Raw genomic sequence first — 24,558 nt, 5'->3', positions numbered from 1 at the left:
GCAACCTCAATTATTACTATGGAGCCCGCGCGGTCGTAGTCATCACCACCCGAGGCGACCCGATAACCATTACTACCCCCGGCCTGGCCTCTCTAACTCTCCACAGCAGAGTGCTCGCTACCCAACACCTAAACCCCTGTTGGTAAGGGTCGTAGCATAGGAACTGAGCCATTTACCACCTAACACACAATGCTAAGTCAATGGGTATATGCTACTGCAATAACTCGGGAAGACATTGTGGATCCTTCCATTCTCACCACAATGCAACCTCAATTATTACTATGGAGCCCGCGCGGTCGTAGTCATCACCACCCGCAGGGCGCACCCGATAACCATTACTACCCCTGGCCTGGCCTCTCTAACTCTCCACAGCAGCAGGTGCTCGCTACCCAACACCTAAACCCCTGTTGGTAAGGGTCGTAGCATAGGAACCGAGCCTAACCACGATATACTACATGAATCCTATCGTGTTGAGAGGTACATCCGGTGTGTCAACGTCCCATTCCATCTAACACCGGTACCAAGACAACACGGCGCATACAGACAAGAATGAGATGCAATATACAATTCCACGTAATTGGGGTTCCGGTGCGATTTCCAAACCGTAACCCAACACAAATCCATATCATCCAAATCATCATCATCGAATAAGAATAAATGCAAATATGCAATCATGCTTGAATGATAATGTCACAATATAATTCATAAATGCATGAATAAGCAATAGTAAACAAGCTCAAACAGTCACCCAAACCCACTCACCAATTACTTCAAATGGAATTTGTATAAGCGCAACGATTCCCGCTTAAAATCACCCCATTGCACATATGTTGGCACCTATGGAAGTGAATAAGAGTGTGAGAGAGTGTAGGGGAGGCCTCATAGAGAAACCCCACCGTTTACATAAGTTATAAGCCTTAAAACTGCATCGGAGGCAACGTCGGACTCGGAGGCTTGCTCCGACCTTGCCTCCGACCTTCCCTGCAGCTCGGGACACATCGGAGGCAAACATCGGACTCACGCAGTCTTGCCTCCGATGCAACCCAAGTGTGATTTCAAGGTCTTTAAAAGCCCAGGGTTGTCCCATTTGGTTCTCTAAGCCTCAAGGGACAAGGGAGGGGTGTCTTGGAGTCTATTTGGGTCTTAGAAACACCCAACATTCAAAGATTTAAGGGGGTTTAAAGGATCAAAAGCTCAAAAATCCAGATTTGGGGTTTTCTTTGGTGGTTGAAGCTTTAGAATCAAATAGATTCAGCAAGAGGTCAAAATAGAGATCTTTATAGGATTGTAATGAAAATAGGAAAGCATCCTACAAGGGGAAACTACACATGACTCGAGCTAACCCTTTGGGTTTCAAAAAGAAATCCCCATCTTGGGGTTGCAACCAACGAACCACCCAAGCTCAAACGAGCAAGGGGGAAGAGAGAAAAATGGGGGAAAAGGGCACTTGGCTTACCTGGTTTGAGGTACACACGATGTACCCTCTTTAAAGCTCCAAACCCAGCAGCCGTTTCCTTCTTCTTCTTCCCTTCCTTCTCCTCCTTCAAAGCTCTCCTCTCCTTTCACGATTAGGTTAGGAAAGAGAAAGAAAAAGAAAGACTAAGGAATAGTCTTACCCCTCTCTCTCATATAGAAAATCACTTTTAATGGCCTGTTTGGATAAGGCCTCATAAGTGTAGGCTAGGGTCTGTTTGGATAGGGTCAAACAACCATCCACCCCTACACAAGCTCTAAAAATCCTAACTTGGGCCCCAAGGCCCACATAAGGTCAAGTTAATAAAAGGGGTAAGGGTAGGGTCAAACATGGCAGGACACCAATAGTACCTTAGCCACAGGGTCTCACCCACAAGGGTCCTTGTCAGCAGCATTGGATGCAGGGTCGGAGGCAACCAGTAACCTTGCCTCCGATGCGAGTAGGAAGGTGGTTCCCACCATAAGAGGTCAGGGCCTTTGGACCACACTTCGAGGGCTTTGAGAGGGCAGTAAGCACACAACAAATTTGGTCAACTACTTACCCCTGACATGTCAAGGTGCAACCTCCGTGGTCCCGACTAGTTTCCACAGGCAAACTCGTACTATGGTCAATAATTTTATAGCTGGGTTTGACCACCAGTGAGAACAACTCACCAGCATAAGTGGCAGTGATAACTACACGTCACGGGGAAGAATTAATAATTAATTATACTCCCGGGGTGCGGGTATAACAGTTAGCCTGGTGGGTGGTCTAATAGTCCTCCCATTGCGTCGAGGTTCCTCAGGTGTTGGTATTTCAGCGGGTATGTCAGTTGGTCTCACTTCTGGAAGTGACGTTTCTGAGCCATCTGATAGCTCTTTTATGACTACTGGTTCGGACCTCTGGGTCATCATTTCTTCCTCTAAAAATGTGACATGTTTACTTACAATGACCTTTTGGTCAACTGGGTCATAGAAATAATAGCCTATCGTGCCTTTGGGGTAGCCTAAGAAATAGCATATCGAAGTCCTGGATTCTAACTTGTCTGTCTGTTGCTTTCGCACATGTGCTATGCAACCCCATACCCTAAGGTGTTGAATACTAGGCTTTCGCCCTTTCCACAACTCAAAGGGTGTCTTGGCTACAGACTTAGATGGAACCCTATTCAAGATATATATCGCCGTCTCTAAAGCGTACCCCCAGAAAGAAAGAGGCAGCTCACTATAAGTGAGCATCGTCTTGACCATATCCAATAGGGTCCGATTGCGTCGTTCGGATACACCATTTTGTTGTGGTGTGCCTGGATTAGTTAGCTGACTAACTATCCCTTGGGACATGAGATGTTCTTTAAACTCATTCGATAGATACTCCCCTCCACGATCTGATCGTAAGGCTTCCGATTTCTTACGCATCAAGTATATGTAACCATATCTAGAGTAATCATCGGTGAACGTGATAAAGTACTCATACCCATATCTTGCTTGTATGGGTTATGGGTCCACACACGTCAGTGTGTATCAACTCCAACAGATCCGTGGCTCTAGCACCTTTATTGCTAAAGGGTTTCTTGGTCATTTTGCCCTGAAGGCATGACTCACAGGTGGGGAATGGTTCCACCCTCAGACTCTCTAAGGGCCCATCCCTCACCAATCTACTGATTCGGTCCACATTAATGTGACCCAATCTTAGATGCCACAGACATGTTGAGTTCACTGGAGCTGCTTTCCGTTTCAAATCAATATTTGAAACAACATTCGTTCTAATAGGGCAATCTAGAAAATACAAACCACTTTGCATATATCCGGATGCCACAAAGGAATTATTAAAACGAATAATCAATTTAGAATTAAAGGAAAAACTATATCCGTCCAAAACAAGTTTTGAAACTGAAATTATCTTCCTCTTGAAAGAGAATACATAATAACAATCATTTAAAACTAAACTACCAGAACTAAAATTTAAAATAAAAGTTCCCACAGCCAACGCCATGGTCTCAGCTCCAGTGCCCATCCGAAGACGCACTTCATTTCTTTCCAGGTTCCTTGTCTCCTTGAACCCCTGCAAATCATTGCAAATGTGAACAGTGGATCCACTATCCACCAACCAAGAATTGGTCGGTTCAAAAGACAAATTAGACTCATAAAGAACGTGAACATCACATATACCTTCTTTAGCAGTCTCTGTTTCATCCGGCTTCTTATCTTTCAAAGTTGTCAGGTAAGCACGACAGTTTCTTTTCAGTGACCCTCCTTCTTGCAATAGAAGCACTTGTCTTTGCCTTTATTGCCAGACTTCCCACCCTTGGCTTTCATGGTCTTACCCTTACTTCCATTTTCCTTCTTCTTCCCATTTGAAGAAGGCTTTGCCTCAGTTGCATTGACCTCAGCCTTGTCCTTTTTCAAAGACGCTTCAGCCTCTACCAATGCATTAGCAAGCTCGGTGAGCTCCATCTCCTTCTCGGACATCTTGTAGGACATCCTAAAAGGTGCGTAGGCAGAAGTGAGTGACGCTAAGATCACATCAATCTTGTATCGCAGGCTGAAATCAGTCCCCATGGATTCCAATTTTTTAAACAGATTGATCATTTTCATTATATGATCCATCACTGGAGTCCCCTGGGACATCTTAGAGTTATGGATTTGACTCACCGCATCAGAATGTGCGTGTGTCAACTGCCTGTTGAACAATTCAGCAAGCTTATCCATTTTATCCCCAGCAGTGCGTATATCCTTGACTGAGTCTATAACTGACTTTTTCAACGATCCTAGGATATAGAGTGATGCCTTGGAATCCCTCATGAGGAACTCTTGCATCTCTTCATCTGCCTCAAAATCGTTCGGATCGGGTTGAGGAGGAACTTGTTCATTTAGAACTATGTACAATCCTTCAGCAGTCAGAAGCAACTTAATGCTCCAGTACCAATCGACATAGTTTGTACCATTAAGTTTGTATTCGCTAATGAGTGTTAACAGGTTAGAATTAACGGCAGCCATCGTATATTAATCTACACATGCACAAGTAAATAATCACATGCTAATTAATGACCATTGAAAATAATAAATTGAGCACACACACATCAATGGTCTTTCATGATTTGGGTTTCCCTCATAACCCAAAAGATGAATTGGATACCTACAACCCTTGCATGCATAACTTACCCTGTCGGGAGTCATTATACACACCATGGTAGTGTGGACTAAGCTGTCCGTCTCATGGGCTTCCAATATTTTCGACCACCTGGGTGTCATGTCCAGCTCCTGTCGGCTGACATATACCCAAGTCATGTGCTTACCTATTGCATTAGTTAGAATCATGGAATCATGAAAGATGGCCCACTGTCGCAGTGCCCTCTCACTATCCATACCCTAACGTATCTAGATATAGGTAAATATAGATAAATGTGTGACAGAGGTCCTGGCAATGTCCTGTCGGCTTATGCGGGGTCATGTCACACACTTTCTACATTTATCTTCAATAGGAGGCCATGGATATGTCTACCGATTAAGACTAGTCCATATCATACATGTATTGTGAATAAAGAGGGATTAATTAACTCTCACATACATGGATAGATTTAAATAACATAATTAATCAACATTAATTAAAAGTGATTATGGGATGGCGGCATTTTTATTAGAAGCAATTAAAGAACCCTCCCAATAAAAATAAAACTAATAACTTTAGGTACATTTATCATGCCATGGATGCCACGCCTCGATCATCTCCTCCACCCGATTACGTCTTCAAAGTAGGTGACTTGCATCTCCATAAGCTTTGAGCACCACATGTGGATCACCATCAACATGCCTTGGGAGTCCTAACTCCTCTAAAATTACAATGGAAACCTAGGAAAAATTCTATACACTTTCCTTTCCAGAATAATAAAGAAACCCCGCATGGAGAAACCAACCCACCATTTGGGCTGCCCATGGGGTGGAGTACATTTGTTTATAAAAAAAAGATAGGAGGAGAGAGAGAAAAAGAGAGAAGCATCACATCCACCCATAACCCCATGTATCACATACATAAACAATCCATCCATTTATTAGAATGCCATTCCCATAATCACATCATAATATAATTCCATGCATGGGCATTAAAGCAAGTAAACCAAAAATTAAAACATGGATTCCTTCAATTATTGAACCACCACATCGCATGTGATAACATGTATCCAAGCCCATAAAATTAAAATCGCATTTTAATTGCAAGTGGGTAAAGAGAGAATCTCTTCACCCATCATCATCCTCCAAAAAACAAAACAAAATAATAAAATTCTGTTTTGAAAAAATAATGTTTATTTTTATTTTTATTGTTAAACTGGAGGGAAAACAAGGGGGGGTGCATGCAGCCCACTTACGCAGGCTGCAGGCACTCCCTGCGCAGCCCGCAAGCCCAAGGCCCACGGGCAGCAACCCATGGCCAAGCCCGCAGGCCTGCTGCCCATAGGCTTGCTGCCCAAGGACAGCAGCATATAAGCTGCAGCCCGCAGGCTTGCTGCCCACAGGCAGCAGCCCGCAAAGGGAATGCGCACATAGGCAGGCAATAGGGGGAGGGCGTGCGTAGAGGCTTGGCAGCATGCGCTTCCCCCCCCCCCACATATAAACATGATTAAAAAATTTAAATTAATAAAATTAATAATCACTCCTTAATTTGATACATGCTTCAATAATTGGAATAAATAAAACAAATCAAATCCATCATCACATGGGTAGGTTGTTACACTAACAACCTTGTAACTATCCATGTGCACATGGGGAGGTTGTTACAACAATCATATTCTAACCACCCATGTGCCAACTTGCATCCCACTCATGATAATCATATTAACCATTAATTATTCAATATTCATGGGTGGGAAAGGTGGCTCTGATACCATTCTGTTGGCCAAACAACGGTCTAGGGATCAAACCATGGTTCCCTAGGGAGACCAAGATATTTATCTTTAGGGTTTTGCACGCCTTGGGTTAGCCCATGGTGTCCCATGGGTGTCCCATTTTAATTTTAGGGTTTCCCATGGTTGCCCATGGGAACCCTGGTGCATCCCTATTACGGTTTCTCCTTCCCTATTGCATTCCATAAAATTAATTATCACAATAGGGATGGAGAAATTCGTCTCTAGTCCATCACATGGTAAGAGGGATCCATCCCATACTCGAATGCGCAGCGAAAATTAATCGATTCGAGTTTCTTTCGCATCCCATAAATATTAATAATCAATTAACATAAGGAATTAATAAAGAACTGCTAACCTGGTGAGCCTCAAGTGTTGCTTCTCCAATATATAGTGGTTCTTCCTCCAATGAGCGCTCCAAGCAAACAGATCTGAACCTCCAATGGTGCTACTAAGGTTCTACACGCCAATCCCAGATGCCCTCAAACTCCTCAGCACAGATCTAGGGTTTCACAAACCCTAACTCTCAAACACAGGTGAGAGAAGCAAGAAGAAGAAGAGAGATCACAAGAGGGAGAGAGAGAAACCAAAAACGTAGGAGAGAGAGTGTCTGCTCCAAAAACGTGGAGAGCTCCCTCTTCTGCGTTTTATGGTCCCCTATTTATAATAATAGGGTTTAATTAAATCCTAGATAGATTTAATAGAGCCCTAGTGAGAGTCTGACTCTCTCTCTCTCGATCCGAGTTCTGTTTAAACTCAAAGTGCTACATAGGTGAAGAAGCAGAATCTAATAGGGAAAGTATTAATTAGATTCTTTATTTAATTATTAATGGATAATTACAATTAGCCCCAAATCCATTAATTAAATAAAGAGCCAATTAAATTAGCAAATTCTAAATAACTCCCTATATGATAACAATTTATCATATACAACCCCCCCACTAATCAACACCATCATTATGGAATCTAGGGCATGTACACATGTATTGCCAAACCCCAATCCATAGTACATGTCCATATAAGAGCGTTTGAGCATCCGATCGGGTCCCGCAAAACTCGATAAAACACTTTATTTGAAATAACTATAAATAATGTATCATTTTATGTAAAATAAATTTTGCAAAACCATTTCCAAAACGGTCTGGATCCAGTTACGATCCGACCATGCACTGAGCAGATCTCTATCTTGGTGTTCCCCAATCGGGCGGTGGTGGCCGTGTTGGATAACTCCTTTACTCACAAAGTGTTCACGCATTCCCAGAACACCGACTTTGACTCGCTTGAGTCTCAGTCATTGATGAACCAAAGAATGCGATCACACTTTGCAGTGACAGGGTTCCCTCAGGTACAAGGTGTCGGTGACACATGTCTATCCCTTCCTACATCTGGCAGTAATACATGAGGAAATCGACAAAGTAGATTCTTCGCCAATTCACACATCAAACATGTGAGCACTCGCATTCGTACCCTGACATCACATGTCTAGGCATACCCAATGCGACGACCATATGATAAGGGTGCCCAGCCCAAACCCTAGTCGTGACTACCATTTTAAGTATAACTTACGGACACATAATGTTCAAAAAGTTTATATCGCATGTGACAATATTAAACTAAAATGTATAAATGTTCAATACAAAGGTGAACTGGGTTGAACCGGACCGAACCGGGTTTGATGGACACACACTTGTCCAACAGGAAAATATTTACACCCATTGTAACCTGATTCATGTATATATATGGAAAAAAAATAAAAAATAAAGATGAAAAAATCTTAAAACTCTAAAATGAGCCAATCTCTCCCAAAGATCTTGCCTATTCCTCACTTAAAAACGGCAAGCAACCCTCTTTTTCTTGCGCGGATATTATCCTTACATTGGGGGGGGGGGAACAATCCGTCAATTAAGAAGAGGCAGCTCTTACCTCTAAAATGAGCCAATCTCTCCCAAACATCTTGCCTTAGATGGATTTCCCTCTCAAAAACATATGCAACCCCCATTTTCTTGTGGATATCATCCTCCCACATCGCCAAATCAAGCATGACATGAGTGTTCAGACAAATATATTTGGGTGGAGAGCGACTCTGCATCAGTGGTGTCAGCTATTCTTTCAGCAAATCTTCCATGGAAGTTTATTCAGAAATGGTGGGTGGCTCAGAATTTCCTAGATACCATCCAATGGCGCATAACCCATTGCTTTAGAGAAGCTAATGCCCCGGCGGACTCACTCGCAAATTATGCTGCAAGGAAAAAGACTCTGGAGTGCCTCCCCGAGCTTCATTACGAATGCAGTAAATTGGGATGCAATGGGTAGGCCGCTTTATAGATTTTGCTAAGTCTTTTATTTTGGATTGTTTTGCATTGCAACTTACTGCAGTGATTCATTGTAATTCTGTATAAGTTTCTTTATTAATACACACTTTGTTGACCATTAGCAAAAAAAAGAGTGTTCAGACAAAGAACATGGAAAATATGGGTTTTAAAGCCTTTTTGAGCCAGGCAAGAGAGCACATATCAGATCGGGTGATCCAACAGGATTTTCGGATCCATGGAGCAAACCGCTTAAATCGAGCAGGATCGACCATATCTTAGGATTGGTCACGGTGGATACCGATCTGGCCGATCCAATCCAAGATTATGAACCATGCTCAATCTTTAACACCACCCACCCAAACCGGAGTCATTCCCAAAAACCGACGACACCTTTACGGGGACTTGATTTCTTCGCAGCAGCGCCAAATGAGTTATGAAAAGAATTATAACAGAGAATTAGTTTTTTTTTTTTATAAAAAAAATTATATAAAATATAGATTGGATGCTCGACACTGGATGCAACATACATGAAGCATCCACAGTTCCATATGCTCATTCAGACAAAAATTTCCAACCAATTCATACACAGGTTTTGTTTGTTTCAACGTAAAATTTTACCTGCAAAATTTTTTCTTCAAAAAAATTGACATGTAAAATTTTACATGTTGATAAGTGTTCCCTTGTTTTTTTATTTTTTTTATTTTATGGAAAAAAGCATTGATAAAATTTTCAACATATAAAATTTTATGTTTATTTAATAAAATTTATCAAGGGAAATTTTCTAGATAAAATTTTATGCCGAAACAAACGGAGCCACAATGAATTGGTTGGAAAATTTTGTCAGGACTGGCAAGATGCCCATTGCACTACACAGTACCACCTGGGCCTCACATGTAAAATGATCATCCCACCTCTATTTTTGCTGTCGTTTAGTGGGGCTGGACCGTCCAGCTCCCACCATGGCTGGACAGGAGCCAGGTCCCCTTATGAAACATGCCATTTTTTTTTGTTAAATTGAAACATGTCATTTTATAATGACAAAATCTCGGAGTCATGCATGACTGCCATGTGATGGCACAGGATGTTCCATGCCCTTTTGACTAGAACGACTGTGCCTGCTTGATGAGGGTATTCTACACAATTTTACAAAAAACAGAAAACACTGAGGGGCAATTTTGGGAATTCAACTCTCATATTGCTGCTTTGGAAGTAAGAAGGGTTCAGATTGTGAGTTTCTTCCTTGGTAGATAATTAAAGCAGTCCAAACCATTGATGGGTCAAGTTTACCCAAGAAGGGCTTTGCTCAATCTTTGCTTCTGCAAGAAGGGAAGGTTCGAATTGCAAACAGATCGATAATTGAACTATTACCCTCCCTATTATATTTCTTTATTATATTCAACCAGAAAAAATAAAGAAAGAAAGAAGGAAGGGTGATCAAAATATTGCAGCACTAAAGCTCTTGTTTGATTGGAAGAATCAAACTCTTGACCACCCTTTGTATTTTTATTATAAAGCATTTTACTTGACTACCCTTTTCTACTTATTTAATAAAGTATTCCATTCCAAAAACTAAACTATATATTAAAAAACGGAGATGAACAAGAGGAAGATTAGAAGGAGCAAGGTCGGATAAGATTCGGGGAAGCTTCTGACTGTTGAAGGTGTTGCCCTCAAACTCAAACTTCTTCCAAGGAGTACCTTGTGGTCTCAGACTAGGATTATGGCTGATGCCTCAGCATGTAATTTTGGCTAATATTACATGAGATGCCCTCCATTTAAATGTTATGCATGCATTAAGCAGGGGCACAAAGGACAAGCAGCACTTGGGACTTCTTTTAAGGTACGTCATCTGCTTATTTGGGCTGAAACTTGTCTCCTATTTGCTCTCTAGTTTCCCTCCTTTTCAGGATCATTATTTCCTATTTCATCTGAAATTCCAACTTTCTAAATTCCTTTCTAGTTGATTTAAGTTTGAGTCTGCATCTTGTCCCTAATATTTCTCTTCAGACAATAAAAGGGCATACCCAGTTCACAAGGCTCCCGCCACTGGGGGGTTTGGAGAGGGTAATGATGTATGCAGCCTTACCCCCGCTTTGCGGAGAGGCTATTTCCTGACTCGGACTTGCGACCTTGTTGTTGCATCATCAATTTTTGCCGGTTTTCTTTAAAGTAGTTTATCAAAGGATTTCTATCGAATGTAACCATTTATGATTTCGCATTACAACTCTGCTGCTCCTGAGCAAAGCATTATGAATACCCACGGAAGCCCATAAAAACCCACAGAAAGCCCAAATTCAGAGGGTTGGGGGTACCCCTCTATTGCAGCGTCATGGGTCTTTACCCCCTTGCGCTGCGAAACATATTGCGCCGCCGAGATGATGACCTCGTTTGCAGTGATCTTACCCCGTATGATGGGAAAGGGAATGCGACGCCGCAGAGAGGGGGGGATTGCACGATCGCGTCAGTCAGATGACCTCATCTACGGCACCACATAATTTTTATCCGCGACGCCGTAGAAGGGTCTATGAGGCGGTGTGATGGTATGGACCACCCCTATAAATAGGAGGGACCCCACCCTCAAAATATAGGAGAAAAGGAGAGAGGGCAAGGCCCACTGGCCCCATTCCCACGTTTTGAGAGTTTTTGGTGATTTCTCCCCCTTTGTTTTTTTTTTGATTTTTGAGATTCTTTTGGAGGCCATCCTCTTAATCCGTGGATCCGTCAATTACCTCACATGAGGAATAGTCCTATCAATCGGGTCTCTTTCAAAACTAGATAGCCCCTCATTATTCTGTCCGCATACAGATAACGAAAATCCTCCCCTAATATAGCCGTTGCTCTGTCTACATACAGGTAACAAAGCCTTTGATACATATCACTAAGGCAACAGTCGCCTAGACCCCACGGAATCCGCCTAGGCAGTGTTAGACAACCATGCCTATCTATTTGGCTCTTTTCAGATTGCTCAAACAATTGGTAATTGGTCTACCGTAACAAAACAAAATTAGTTGAGAGCGTGGACGTGCCAGAATCTTCAACACTCAAAGTGAAGAAGATTATACTTCTGATTTCTATCAGATAATGTGGATCACCCTCTTGTTTCGGTTGCTCCAAGGACTTTAAATGAAAGACCTTGTTGCTATGTATGAAAAAAAGGATAATCACAAAATCAACAACTTCTATTGATCATGGGCAGATACAATGGATATACCACTATTATAAGAAATTAAAAAAGAACTTGAGAGAGAGAGAGAGAGAGAGATCTGAAGGACCAGGAGGGAGAAAATGTAAATGTAGAAATAAAAGATAAATTAAGCTGCAGGTTTGTTTGTTGATCCAGAGATTTCTTCTTCTTCTGAAATTCTAACTTTTATACACATTCTTGGTAGTTTCTAGTGGTTCCTAACAGTTTTCAGCAACTTTCACTCCTCATTTTAAATTTGAATTTAAACATTCCAAGTGGTTAAGTAACTACCCACAATCTTCTACTTTGAGTAACCACCTTCCCACTTTGTTGTTCAAATTCAAAGAAAGGACACATGCATTACACGTGCAGTACACGGTCATTGACCGAAAGTAAGGTGTGAAATTTGTAAAAATAGGGTATAAACACTACCACACCATCTTTTTGTCTCACTTTTCAATGTCACGAGGCTCAGAACTCAGTGTTTTGACTGAGTAATCACCATGTAGCTCTGTGAGTCCCCAATTGATGATAACCCAACATCAGAAGTACCACCCATACATGATACCTCCATACTAACCTGTCATGGAGTTATAACAGCATTCTTCTCGTAGCCTTCCCCTTTCATGTTATAAAATCTAATTTCCGCCATCCTTTAAAGTGTTGTATTAAAATATGTTTCAGAAGGAAACGATTACCTGCTCAGTAAAGTGCCGTCCAAGATGCCTAACTCTCTACGCCATGGTGCCTTGGGCCAAGATGAGAATCGGACATAAATTTGGACAATAATATATCTACTTCAAAAAATCTGCTTCCATGAAAATTTAAGATCATGAATTATTATTAATTCTTGATTTGAATACAGATGCTCAAATGAAATATCCATCAGATATTCATTTGAATTTTGGACAGTCATATGAAGGGGTAAAAAAAAATATATTAAAAAGCCAGTACACATTGGATTGGTGTTCATCTATGATAATCCTGGTTTAGGCAATATGGGTGAAATCAGTACAAATGAAATTTCTCCTTTGTATTCTCAAATACTTGTTCTGCAATAATTGCCCCATTACCATCAGCTTTTTTTATCTCCAAGTGGGCCTTCTGGTAGAATCCAGTACCCCTTAATGCATCTGCAATGAAATCATCAAACCCAATGGCTATAGCTGCTTCGGCCTTGGCACCATACACCAGCCTCTGCATCATAAGAGCCAAACATTAAACACACAAATCAGGGAGCAACCCAAACATGTTCAGGTAAAGACTGGATCACATGGGAAGAGGAGGCAGGAAAAGCTGACCTTGATTCGTGAAAGGTGAATAGCTCCAAAGCACATAGGACAAGGCTCGCAAGATGCATATATTTCGCAATCTGAGAGCTCCACTTTGTTGAGTTTTTTACAGGCCTAAACAAGGGATGGATAATGTCTGAGATAAGAACCAAACGTTTAAAATAAAAATGAAACATCCATGCAATTTCCAGGAGAACATATGTAAAGGAAATCTTTCACAATCCAAGTGTGGGATTTCTCAAGCTTTTTCCATGCCCGTAAGTCCTGCTCAAGATCCATATGGTAATTGAGTCAAAAAAAAAATCATAATCTCATGAAACTTCCACAAGCCTGAATGTGCAGCAATATGGGGAAATCTAGAGCCTAGTACTCGCACTTACTGATTCTATGTGTATTTCTTTTGGAAAATCAGTTGCCACTAAAACTCATGTCCCTACGGCCTCAAAGCAAGGAAGCAGTATACAATTGTTTAGCTGATTCTAGCACATGTATACCCCAACTGAAACCTTTCCCTTCCCCCTTTCCTCTCCAACCCCCCCCCCCCCTCCACACACACACACCCAAAAAAAAACAGAGGAAAGAAAAAACAAAAAATGAAAAACTTTAGCCTTAGAGGTGTTGGGAAGTGGGCTGACAGACCAATAGCTTACTTGGACTTCCTTTTTATTTTGTTTTCTGTTCTGTTTTACTCTGCTGTTTCTGTGGGGCCACCCGAGTGGGATGCCAAGATTAGATTGTCAGCACATTCTCCTGAAAGGTGACTATCATGCTAGCAAAACTCCACCACAAACAAAAAGGGGGTTGTTTGTGGTTCAGGGAACAGGGATTAGAATTAGGACTATTACAAGGACAAAGTAACAAAATAGAAAGACCGTGAGATCAAGTGTTTTCTCTTGGTTATCGCTCTGTTAGGTATAAAGATTTGTTTATTTTGAAATTGGAGTCAGATTAGAACCCAACTCATGTGTAATCTCTATGCTTATCATTTCCAAAACCCTGACCCCATAACCATTTGAGGTGTTATCCTTGACTTGGTGGTAAGATCTCCAGCTGTCAATAGCAGAAAATCTAATCTCACCTCATGTGGGAGGGTTGTGAGGTTATCATTATACTTGTACCCAACAGAAGAAAAAAAGAACGAAAGAAAACCATATTTCATTCTAAAACTCCAAAGGTCTCCACTACAACCTTTGAACCAATAGCTACATCCCTATATCTAGCAACCAGCCTTCAAATCATTCTTCCTAAGCATATTGATTCAACGAACCAGTCCTAAATCCAGTCTCATTTCATGCTTATCAAACTCTTTTAACTTGTCATAATGTTAAATCACATCAATATTCCAAACTTTTCAAATTGAAACTGCAACTCTAATGAAATATCTCAAACCCCAACCTTATGGCTACTTCTAATAGCTCCTGGTTTCTCTTCCTACTTTTTCTCATTACTTAAAACATCTTCAGCCCTTTCCTGTTTGTAGTCCATCCTTCCAAATTTTTATTTAAATTTCCTAATTGGGAAAAAAAATTAATCTTTAGATCTCCTTCTGGATACCTTCAAACCAGCTCAGATTCCCAAAAATCCATAAATTTTGACTTAAATTTAAACCCATGAATATCAGAGCTTTTAAAAGTTCTTTCTTCAACCAAGTTCACATCTTCCAAAGAAGCATTACATGACTGGAAAGCTGAGGTATTACCTACCAGAAAAGAGAAGAAGAAGATGCTGGAAGCAGCGGTCTTCCAGCATGGCCAGATCTCTGCATAAACACTTAAATGGAATCCCAAATAGAATCCCTAATGGGAAGATAATGTAGTGGCAATCCCAAGAAATAAAGTTTTCACAAAGAAGTCAACATCTCCAAGGTCCTGTTTTCTTGTGACATCAGAAATCCCACCTTAGATACCTCATTTCAGCACAAGAGCCTTAGGATAACACATCATTCCCAAAGTGGCTGGTAATTACCAAAGAAGGAAGAAAGGAGAACAGGTTGGCTTGTCTCTCTCTAATCCTTCATGAACTCCAAGCTTCTCCCCAACCCCTCTCCCCTCCCCCCCACCACACAAAAAAAGAAGTAAAGAAACAGAAACAGAGGCAGAAAAAAAAAAAAACAAATAAGCACAAAAAAAACAAAATGGCTGAATAACTATAACTAAGCTAAAATTGCAAATTATATAGCATATGCTTGATTTGGAAAATGAATAAAAATGCTTACCATATCACAACCCTAGAAACACATGCATACATGTGCAGAAGTAAAGGACAAAGAAAAGGAAAGTAACTACACTAATACACTATGTAAACTTGACCAAGTTTCTGGAGTAATTTCCCATACAAACTTGAAAGGCAGTGATGAAAGAAATCAATAAATGACAGAAACGAGGTTAAGTAAATCAAAGGTAAATAAAAACTTGCATACATCTCTCCAACCATGGACACTTAGCCAATGGTTTCTCCCAAGAAATCTACCAAATCAAAGAATGATCCAATAACAGTAAATTGTTTAACCATCCATTACATAGACTTTACTATTTGACCTGGCCATGTTTAGACATTTCAGAACTTCTTGGCAGGACCTATCAAATGACAGGCCCAATGAACCTGGAGCAACATTATCCCAGGGTACATACGTGGTCCGCTGGGGACCTTAGTAACTCCAATTACATGCATCCCAAATGGCATTTGAAGAGAAAGTTCCATCGATCTAACCTCTCTTACTGCAGTCACCTCTGCATGGGCAGTTGGGTCTGTGTACTTCAAGACCATGTTGTGACAGCTCACAACTACTTCATTATTGCGAACAACAACTGCACCAAAAGGACCTCCATCTCCACACTCTACCCCCTTATAAGCTTCTTCAACTGCTTCTGTGAGAAATTTGTGATCTCTGTCCTGCACAGCTGGTTCAAGTGTAATCAAGAGAAGAAGGAATGTTATAACATGTACAAACAAGACAACAATATCTGCACTCTTACTAGCCACAATACCAGTCAAGAAGAAAAATCTAGATACTGGTTGGTAGACTGTAAGACAATTAAGCAACTGCGTGCTGGTGAAGCACACAAATAAAATTAAGGATGCATATGGATAGTCGAAAATCCATGTCCGACTCGTGTTCGTATCCATTTAGGGGAATCTTTATTCGAAAAATTCGGTATATGGAAACTATTCGAATCTGTTTGGATGCTATATTATCATATCCAATTTAATTATAAAAATAGGCAGAGATAAAGCTGCTTGGTCACATGGCCCCTGCACCAGCGTGGGGTGCAATGGGAAAGTGTGCCCAGGCATCCAACATGGGGGTAGGGTTGGTCATTTTACCACACATTGTGTTTGGGAGTAGGGCCGGGTGACCAAGCAGTGTTCTTTTTTCCAATAAAAATATGATTAAATAATAGTTTTATAAACAGGGTGGCTACCGTCTTGATATCTCTCTCAAGGAATGACTCAGTTTGGGAAAATGATCAAAATGCCCCAACAAGATGTTTATTGATAAAATAATCTTTGAAACCGGTTTTGATGTGATGATAGCGTAAATTACTAACCATTGGTGTGAGAACGGTGCAAATCGGCTACCGATTTCCCCCACTCGATGCTACGTAAGCACCACTGCTTATGGCACCTTTTCGGCAAAGCTGCCAACCTAAGTCATGCCTGTGTCCTACATCATTGGATAGTGCCCGAAACAGGCTTTCCGGCGATATATCGCATGTCAAGATCAGACAACCAGGCTAAAAGTTATGCCCTCGTGGAAGCTAGATTCCATTTCGGGTCTTTGGGGCTGCCACCTCATTGGGGGTGGGGACTCGCACAATGCCACTCCGCAGGTCCGCACCACACCCACCAAGATTTCCCCTATAAATAGGACCCCCTTTGCCATTTCAAAACGCCACATATTTACACCAACACCTTGCACACCAACAGAGTCTTTCCAAGAGAGAGAGAGAGAGTTGGCCTCCCCCTTGAGCCGGGAGACAATAAAAGTCTTGACGGATCGTACTCGGAGTGGGTATCTAACACCTTCCCATATCCGTAACCTGACCCTTACCCAAATCTTTGACCAAACCATTGAAATTGGATTCAACTTGGCTCCTTCCTCAGACCAGGGATCGAGTCTCCCCTTTATGGGTCTTTGGCCCTCATCCTAGGTGGTAACTCATCATGTTTTTCCCAACCCTCTGTAGTCATGCGCCACTAGCTGGAAATAAATATAGTCCCCAATTAGGTCCATTGCACCTATGCCCTTATTATTTCACAACATATTACATGTAGTTAAACACAAGGTTTAAAAACTCGTTTCATTTTAGTGTTTCGGTCAAGTCGAAAACACTGAAACATCGAAATTTTAACATTGCATTTTTTTGCTGCTTGCTTCGGTTTGTCGTTTCTGTGGGCAAATGGCCATAGTAGGCTCCGAAGCTTTAGGAAACTTGTTTTAGGCTAAATAAACCTATGTAAACCTTCAAATTGCAAAAAATGTCACAAAGTGATGTTTTGGATTTGCACCCTTGGTTGGCAGTAAATAGTGAACCTTGTTGTATACCTTATGTAATATTGCAAAAAAAAAAAAAAGTCAAACAAACTGATCTCTTTGAAGTGAGGCAACCCCCAACAGGAATCTAGGGTTTAAAGTGGTCAACTAGGGCTGGGGCTTGGATCAAGTTTCCCTTAGAGTGAGGAGAATTCGATCCAAATTTGGAGGGGGTTTGATGGTTGAATTGGTCTGGACAGAATTTGGGCTATGGGAAAAAGGTTTAGAGATGGAGGGGATTCTAGGTTTGGTGGTTTAGAGGATTAGAAGAAGAAAGGTTGGGGATGGGGTGATTCAAACTCACTGTTGCTGCAGAGATCCCTTGGTAGAAGCTTGTTTGAAGATGAAAACTTGAAAAAAAAAAAAATCAGAACTTGAACTAGAACTTGAAGAGAGCTTCGAAGAACCACCTGGGCTTCACACTACAAGGTGTCGATTTGATCAACCACCAATCCCACCAGCCTTGATAAGACACAAGACAAAACCCCAATGGAGAAAACAAAAGTTGAAGAGCTGCTTGAGCAGAAAATTATCAAATTGTGAGGTCTTAAGAGAGTCCCCACGATTTTTATTATTTATAATGGCCAAAAGGCCTGCTGTCCTAATCAGCCTAGGAGTCTAAAAGCTCCTAGCCCATTATAATTACAAATCACAACCTCTCTCAAAATCGTGGAGAGGTGTGGTCCCAAATATACTATAAAACTAATTAAAAAAAAAAGTGACTCAAGTCACCTAAATTGAACCGCTGGTTCAAACCAGTTTTGGATAAGTTCAATTTAAAACACTAAACCATGAAAATAAACTAAGTATTAAAGCTAATCCCGTATGCAACCCAATTACCCATACTTTAGGCCCATAAAAGTGGCCTATTACATTATAAACCCATGGGATCAAAGGCCCAACCCTAGACTTATTCCTAAGCAAATAAGCCCAGTCTGGTGATAAATCTGCATCGCCAACAGTGTATTCCAAGTTTGGAGGGGTGATGTGCCAAAAAATCCAAGTTTCCAGTACTTTCCTCTTCTTCAAGTCGAAACCACCAAAACCAACGAGTTCTAGTAGATATTTCGACCATAACTTGTAAAATAAGGTATATTTATACCTTGGTTTGTGTTGTTTCAGCGAGATGGTACAAACAGTACCGAAATTTTGGATATTTCAGTCGAAACAATGCCAGTCTCATATTTCGCATACTGTTTCGTCTCGGTAACTTCGAAAATACCGAAATATTCGAAATACCAATTTTCGAACTATAATTAAACAAGAAATTAAATGAAAGAAAAAGATTCATGAGGACTACTATGTGATTTCAAATAGGACCTGTTGCGTCAAGAACTGGTGTTGGAGCGAGCTGTTCCTGCAAGTATGGAATTAGCAAAGGAAGCCGGATCGAGCCGGTTTAGCCACTCCGATGCCTAAGTCAGTACTCTTAGCAACAGATAAGAACAGTAGAGTTCAGATGATCATGGAAGGAATTTACCCAGCTATTTATAGGCGATGAGTGAGACTCTGGGGACAGAGACGCGCCCTATTAGGAAAGGAGAGTCTGCAGCATGGAGTGAGGTAATTTAGGAGTGATTTTAGGGATAAGGTTAACCCCCTTATCCCATTACGCCTTATTAGGCGGTGTATGAGCGACAATCTTGGGCCATCAAGGCCCATCCGTTCTCATGACGAAAACTCCGCTGATTATGCTCTTTCTCAATAAAGTATGGTGTCTGGGTCGTCCTCGTCCCCGTATAGGGTGGTCATGTCCTCGATCTGGTCGTACCTTTTGGATGGCTTGGTCTGACGATCTCTTGTTGCTCGAACATGCCTGACCTCGCGCCAACGGTCTTTGGGGTCTCGCGTATGTACTCGACCTCGCTCTCCTGGACAGGGATAGCCCGCGCTCGTTCTGCACGACCTCATCTCATCCCTAATACATGTGTCAGCCTCCTATTGGCTGGTAGTTTTTATGACGTATCAGGACCCTTCAACATCAACCCTAGTGTGTAGTTACCTATAAAAAAAACCTAGTGTGTAGTGGCTTCAGTCCTTCAACATCAACTTTAGACGAGTTCTCATCTTCTTCAGCTCTCCTCCGCTCAGCGTAGACAGCTAAGGATGTAAATTGATAGTCGAAAATTTCTATTCGATCAGTGTTCGTATACGTTTAGGGGAATCAGTATCCAGAAACTATACGAATCCGTTTGGAAGCTAATCAGATGAGAGTGTTGATAGTGCTATATCCAATTCGTATTTGTTCCGTTTACATCCCTGTGTAAAATCATGAAAACTGCTGGATGTTCAAATTTGTGTGCTTATATTCTTGGGTTCTCTCCTGTTATGGCCATCACAACTATAATCTCACCACATTATTGAAAATATCAGGAAGAAAAATAACAGTTGAAGGGGGAATAAAGCCCAAATTCTGATTGGACATGTTAGCATAAGGGAGACCCATATGGAAGCTTCCTTAAGCCATGGAACCCAAGTGAGTTCAAAGATGGATACACCTAAAAAGAGTGAAAGGTGACTGTACTAGATTGGGCCAATAACAATACTTTTATATAATTTTGAGACTTAGGGTCTAGGTTTGGCAATAGGGTTGAGTTTCGTTCCCTTATTTTCGTTTGGAACTTAATTAGCATTTGGGTTTCTAAGTTGTGTAGGAACAGCTCATCTTTGGCTCTTCAAACATGGATCTTTTCTATTATTGAGGATTTACTCAATATGAGTAGAGGGGGGGGGGGAAGTCTAGAGCCTGATGATCCTTTACATATCTTAACTTATGGAAACCATGCCCTTTGGCTGGATTTCTATTTAAAAAAAAATAAAATTAAATGCATAAAAAGCCATAAGCAGGTTATGCGGATGTTTTACCGTAGTTCTCCATAAATGAAGATGAATAAAGGATCTAGAACCATATTAGCAATTCTTTCAAAGTTTCAATAAATTCCTTTTCTGATCGCTATGCTAGCTTCACACTGCAAGGTGTTCGATTGGATCAAACAACAATCTAGCTCAATCACACATAAGGGTTCTCTTTATCAAACACAAGATATTTCATCACAGCATGAAGAGGAGCAGCAAAAGCTTTTCATTAATCAATTTTCGTGTCCAATGCTGGCTCCCCTTACAATCTTATATAGAAAACTCAAAAATAGACTCCAAACATGGAAAAAGGAAGGCCTAACCCAATCCTTAACTAACAAGGAAACCTAATTTGACTAGGAAACTAAAATAATGAAGGAAACTAACTCAAAACATAGTCAAACTTTAAGTCCTAACATGCCTATGACTTTGTGACAATAAAATAACTATAGACAGACTTAGAGTTGGATTGGGAAACCCATAACCGAACTCAGATAAACATAGCCTATGCTGATGTGGATTCCACCAACTCAAAACAACTTAAAAATAAACTTAGTGTAAGGAACTAAGTCCGAATAAAGGAAATCCTGTATGTAATCTTACTACCCATGAAAGTAGCCTATTACATTAAAAACAAAATGGACCAAAGGCCCAACATGTATAGAACCAACCCTAGAGTTATTCCTAATAAAACAAGCCCATTTCGGTGATGAGTCCGCATCACTCTGCCTATAAGATCTCTAAACCTTAGAAATTCCAATGCTTACAGGACCCTGCGGTGATCCCTTTTAAACTGAGTGTGTGGCTACTAAGCCATTGTTAACTCTCTCCTCACAAATTTCTCAATTATATGAAATTTTACCAACTAATACGTTTTAAATTATAACTCTGCATAAAGATATTCAAAATTCAAATAAAGCCCTGCTTTCTAATACAAACCACCAAATGGAGGACCAAAGGAAATATCAACTTTTACCACTCTTCAATTCAGACCAGTGACCAAGGGTCTATTTGGTGTTCTTCTGGGTGTATCTGTTCCAGAAGACCGAAGCAACATGTTTTCTTTCAGTCTAATCACACATGTACAACATGTTTTGTCGTGAGGCCCAAGAACTGATAGTTGTCAGCATTCCAAGCATACAGAATGTCAGGAAAATATTTCCAAATTGGTGTTATGCCGAATGGTCCCTGCATTTATTCTTTCCAATTAACAGGCATAAAATAATCTATTTTCAATCTAAAACCTGAAACCAAACCTTAGTAGAATTAAGTCTTGGCTTTCCATTAAGATCCTAAAAGTCTATGAATGTCCATAAAATGAGAGTTTGGCTTTTCAGTAAGATCCTAAAAGTCTATGAATGTCCATAAATGAAAATTTGGCTTTCCATTAAGATCCTAACAGTCTATGAATGAAGGGGGGAGTGAGGAGGGGGGGGGGGGGGCAAACAGTGAGGGTCCACAAAGAAATGCTAGACAATCTATGAGGATACAGAAATAAATCCTTCTACCTTAAAACAAGTAATTTGCATCAATCCAGAACTCAATAACAGATTATTCGTTTCTTTGTATAAAAGCATCTGGCATATTTTTCTTGCGGGGCGGGGTGGGGGGGTCTTCGTATAGGATTTTAAACCCTGTTATGTCTTCTTAAGGGGATTCTGGTCCCCTTATTAAAGTCTAAAAGAACTAAAAGGTACAAGTTCTGATAGCATAAGAAGGCCCAAATAATGTCTCTTTGGAGACATCTGATAAAATTGGAATGATACAAACAAGATTAGCATGGCCCTGCCCAAGGATGACATGCAGAAATGTAAAAATGTTACAAATTTTTAGTACCAAAAATCATTACCTTCTTGATAACCAGCAAATGCAGAAGCTACAGAAATGGTTCCTTCCATGGCTTCCACTACTGGACAAATGGAACAAGCAAAAGGAGAGTACGTCAATCAGTACGTAGAATTTTATTTTTTCTATAAATCATTAAAAGAAAATCTTGAAACTATATTTGGATCCTATTCCCTACGGTAACAAAGTAAACAAACTAGGATATAAATGAGCACCGAAAGGGTGATTATTAACAACCTAAAACAAGGAAAAAGATATTAAATACAGGTACATAAGTAAATAAACATTGTGAATATATATTAAAAAAAAGAAAAAAAAAGAGTGAATCTGATAATTTGAAGATTCCAACTCCTATTAAGAACTTGTATATTTGGCAAGAAAAATGAATGCTGTAATCCACACACACACACACACACAATGGCTAGGCAACAAAGGGGGGAAAAACTAATCTGAGGAATAATCCCAATTCCTAATCAAGCATCATTGTCCACATGTCAACTAAACTTACCGCCGTACACAATAGAAATGCTGGGATCAGCTTGGAATGAGAATAACCTATTGAAAACTGAAAAACAGTAAAGATAAAGCCTTCAACCGCTATCCTGTCTATAACCGAAACTATAGATTAGGAAGTGGGAAGCAGGGGTCCAAATAAGAAATTACACTTTAAAATGCCTAACAATAAACCCACAAAGAGACAATTGAAGAAGAGAGGAAAGAAGATCCATGTAAAATACGAGAAGTCTGAAGTGAGGATTCCAACCACACACAAAAGAATAATAAAAAAAAGTTAAATCTTCAGTAGGAGACTAAGAATCGTACAGAGAAGCACGACACAGAAAGAAAATAGAACTCGAATTAATTACTCAACAGTAGCTGATTAGTGGAATCGTAGACCCAAACTGTGTGTGATGAGTGATGTTGGTTAACACAGAAGCAAAGGGGGTGTGAGTGGAAGGGAGGAGAAGATAAATATATTGAAAAAAACAGCAAAATGCCAAACTGGAAGCCCGAACGCAGAAAGAGGAATCGGAGGGTGGGGGGCGTTCTTACTTACCATTAGCTTCCTCCATGCCGGCGACCCACATGAACGTATTAACTACCAGATGGGGTGGAGAAAGCCGAAGATAGGAGAGCCTCCAAGCCAAGAGAGGGAGACACGTGAAGTGACAAGTGAGTCGGAGTCAATTCCTCTGGACCCCCGGTCTCTATATATATTTTTTGTTTTAGAGAAAAGTTTTTTTGAAAACAATAGGATAAATCGAGAAAAAGAGGGAGAGGGACCAATAAAGGAGGAGAGCCACAGTTTTCGTAAACCCATTGCCATTGAAGGCCAAAGTCACCAACACGAGAGGAGACGAGACGAGACCTTATGAAACTCACGAGCATGAGGCGGGAGCCGAGGGACCATGGTTCGTAGTCTCAGATCGGGTCGGATTGGTACCGGCCTAGTCCGATACCAAATAATGATCGATCTTGCCTAGTATTAGTGGATCGTTCCTTGGATTGGTCAACTTGGTCGAATAGCCCGAACCTTGGAATCAGATCTATTGCGTCAAGAATTGGGTTGGAGTGACTTGTCCCTGCAATACAGAATTAGCAAGAGAGGGTTGGGCTGAGTCGGTCCACTCCGATGCCTAAATCAGAATTTTTAGCAACAGATAATGATAATTGAAATCAGATTATGGTGGAAGGATTTTACCCTGTTATTTATAGGCGATGGTGGGCAGAATCATGCCCTAATAGGAATGTAGAGTCTTAGGCGTGGAGTGAGAGATTTTAGGAGTGATCTTAGGGATAGTGTTGATCCCTCGATCCCCTTGCGCCTTATTAGGCGTCATATGGGCGATAATCTCAGGCCATAGTGATTCGTGGCGTGTTCCTTTTAGTGGAGTGTGGTGTTCGAGTCATCCTGATAAGGTCACTCCCTTCCTCCTACTGGGTGGTCCAGGTTCTCGGTCAGGTTGCCCTCATAGGAGGGTCCGTCTGGCGACCTTTCGCTATCATGGCGAGGTCTGGCCTTGCGCGCACCCAGGCCCCGCTCTTTATGGATTAGGTTGGCTCGCGCTTGCCCTACTCGACCTCAGTTCGTCCGCAACACAAGTGTTAGTTTCTTATTGGTTGACGTTTCTTGACCTATCAAGATCGATTTCAAATTGGTTCGTAATCTTGGGATCGGATCGGTCCA

General features: G+C 41.0%; 1 protein-coding gene and 1 non-coding gene across 3 annotated transcripts; one reads left to right on the top strand and one right to left on the bottom strand.

The window, feature by feature from the left end:
* Positions 1–12,712: 12,712 nt before the first annotated feature.
* LOC122657291 (guanosine deaminase) lies at positions 12,713–23,527 on the bottom strand. 2 transcript variants are annotated; one of them, XM_043851939.1, is made up of 5 exons: positions 23,428–23,527; positions 22,375–22,434; positions 15,845–16,035; positions 13,145–13,249; positions 12,713–13,040 (listed from the first exon to the last, which is right to left on the bottom strand). In XM_043851939.1, exons 1-5 carry the CDS (start codon positions 23,456–23,458, stop codon positions 12,852–12,854), a joined length of 576 nt encoding a protein of 191 aa, XP_043707874.1. In that variant the 5' UTR covers positions 23,459–23,527; the 3' UTR covers positions 12,713–12,851. The 2 variants fall into 2 exon arrangements, with proteins under 2 accessions (XP_043707874.1, XP_043707875.1); XM_043851940.1 differs by lacking the exon at positions 23,428–23,527 and adding an exon at positions 22,887–22,995.
* LOC122660638 lies at positions 22,255–22,356 on the top strand. Its single transcript, XR_006332745.1, has one exon. It is a non-coding gene; the product is annotated as a U6 spliceosomal RNA (small nuclear RNA).
* Positions 23,528–24,558: the final 1,031 nt, after the last annotated feature.

Source organism: Telopea speciosissima, chromosome 4, assembly GCF_018873765.1.
Source record: "Telopea speciosissima isolate NSW1024214 ecotype Mountain lineage chromosome 4, Tspe_v1, whole genome shotgun sequence".
NCBI lineage: Eukaryota > Viridiplantae > Streptophyta > Magnoliopsida > Proteales > Proteaceae > Telopea > Telopea speciosissima.
The sequence above is the reverse complement of the archived record's forward strand: the minus strand, read 5'-3'. Positions and strand labels throughout refer to the sequence as shown.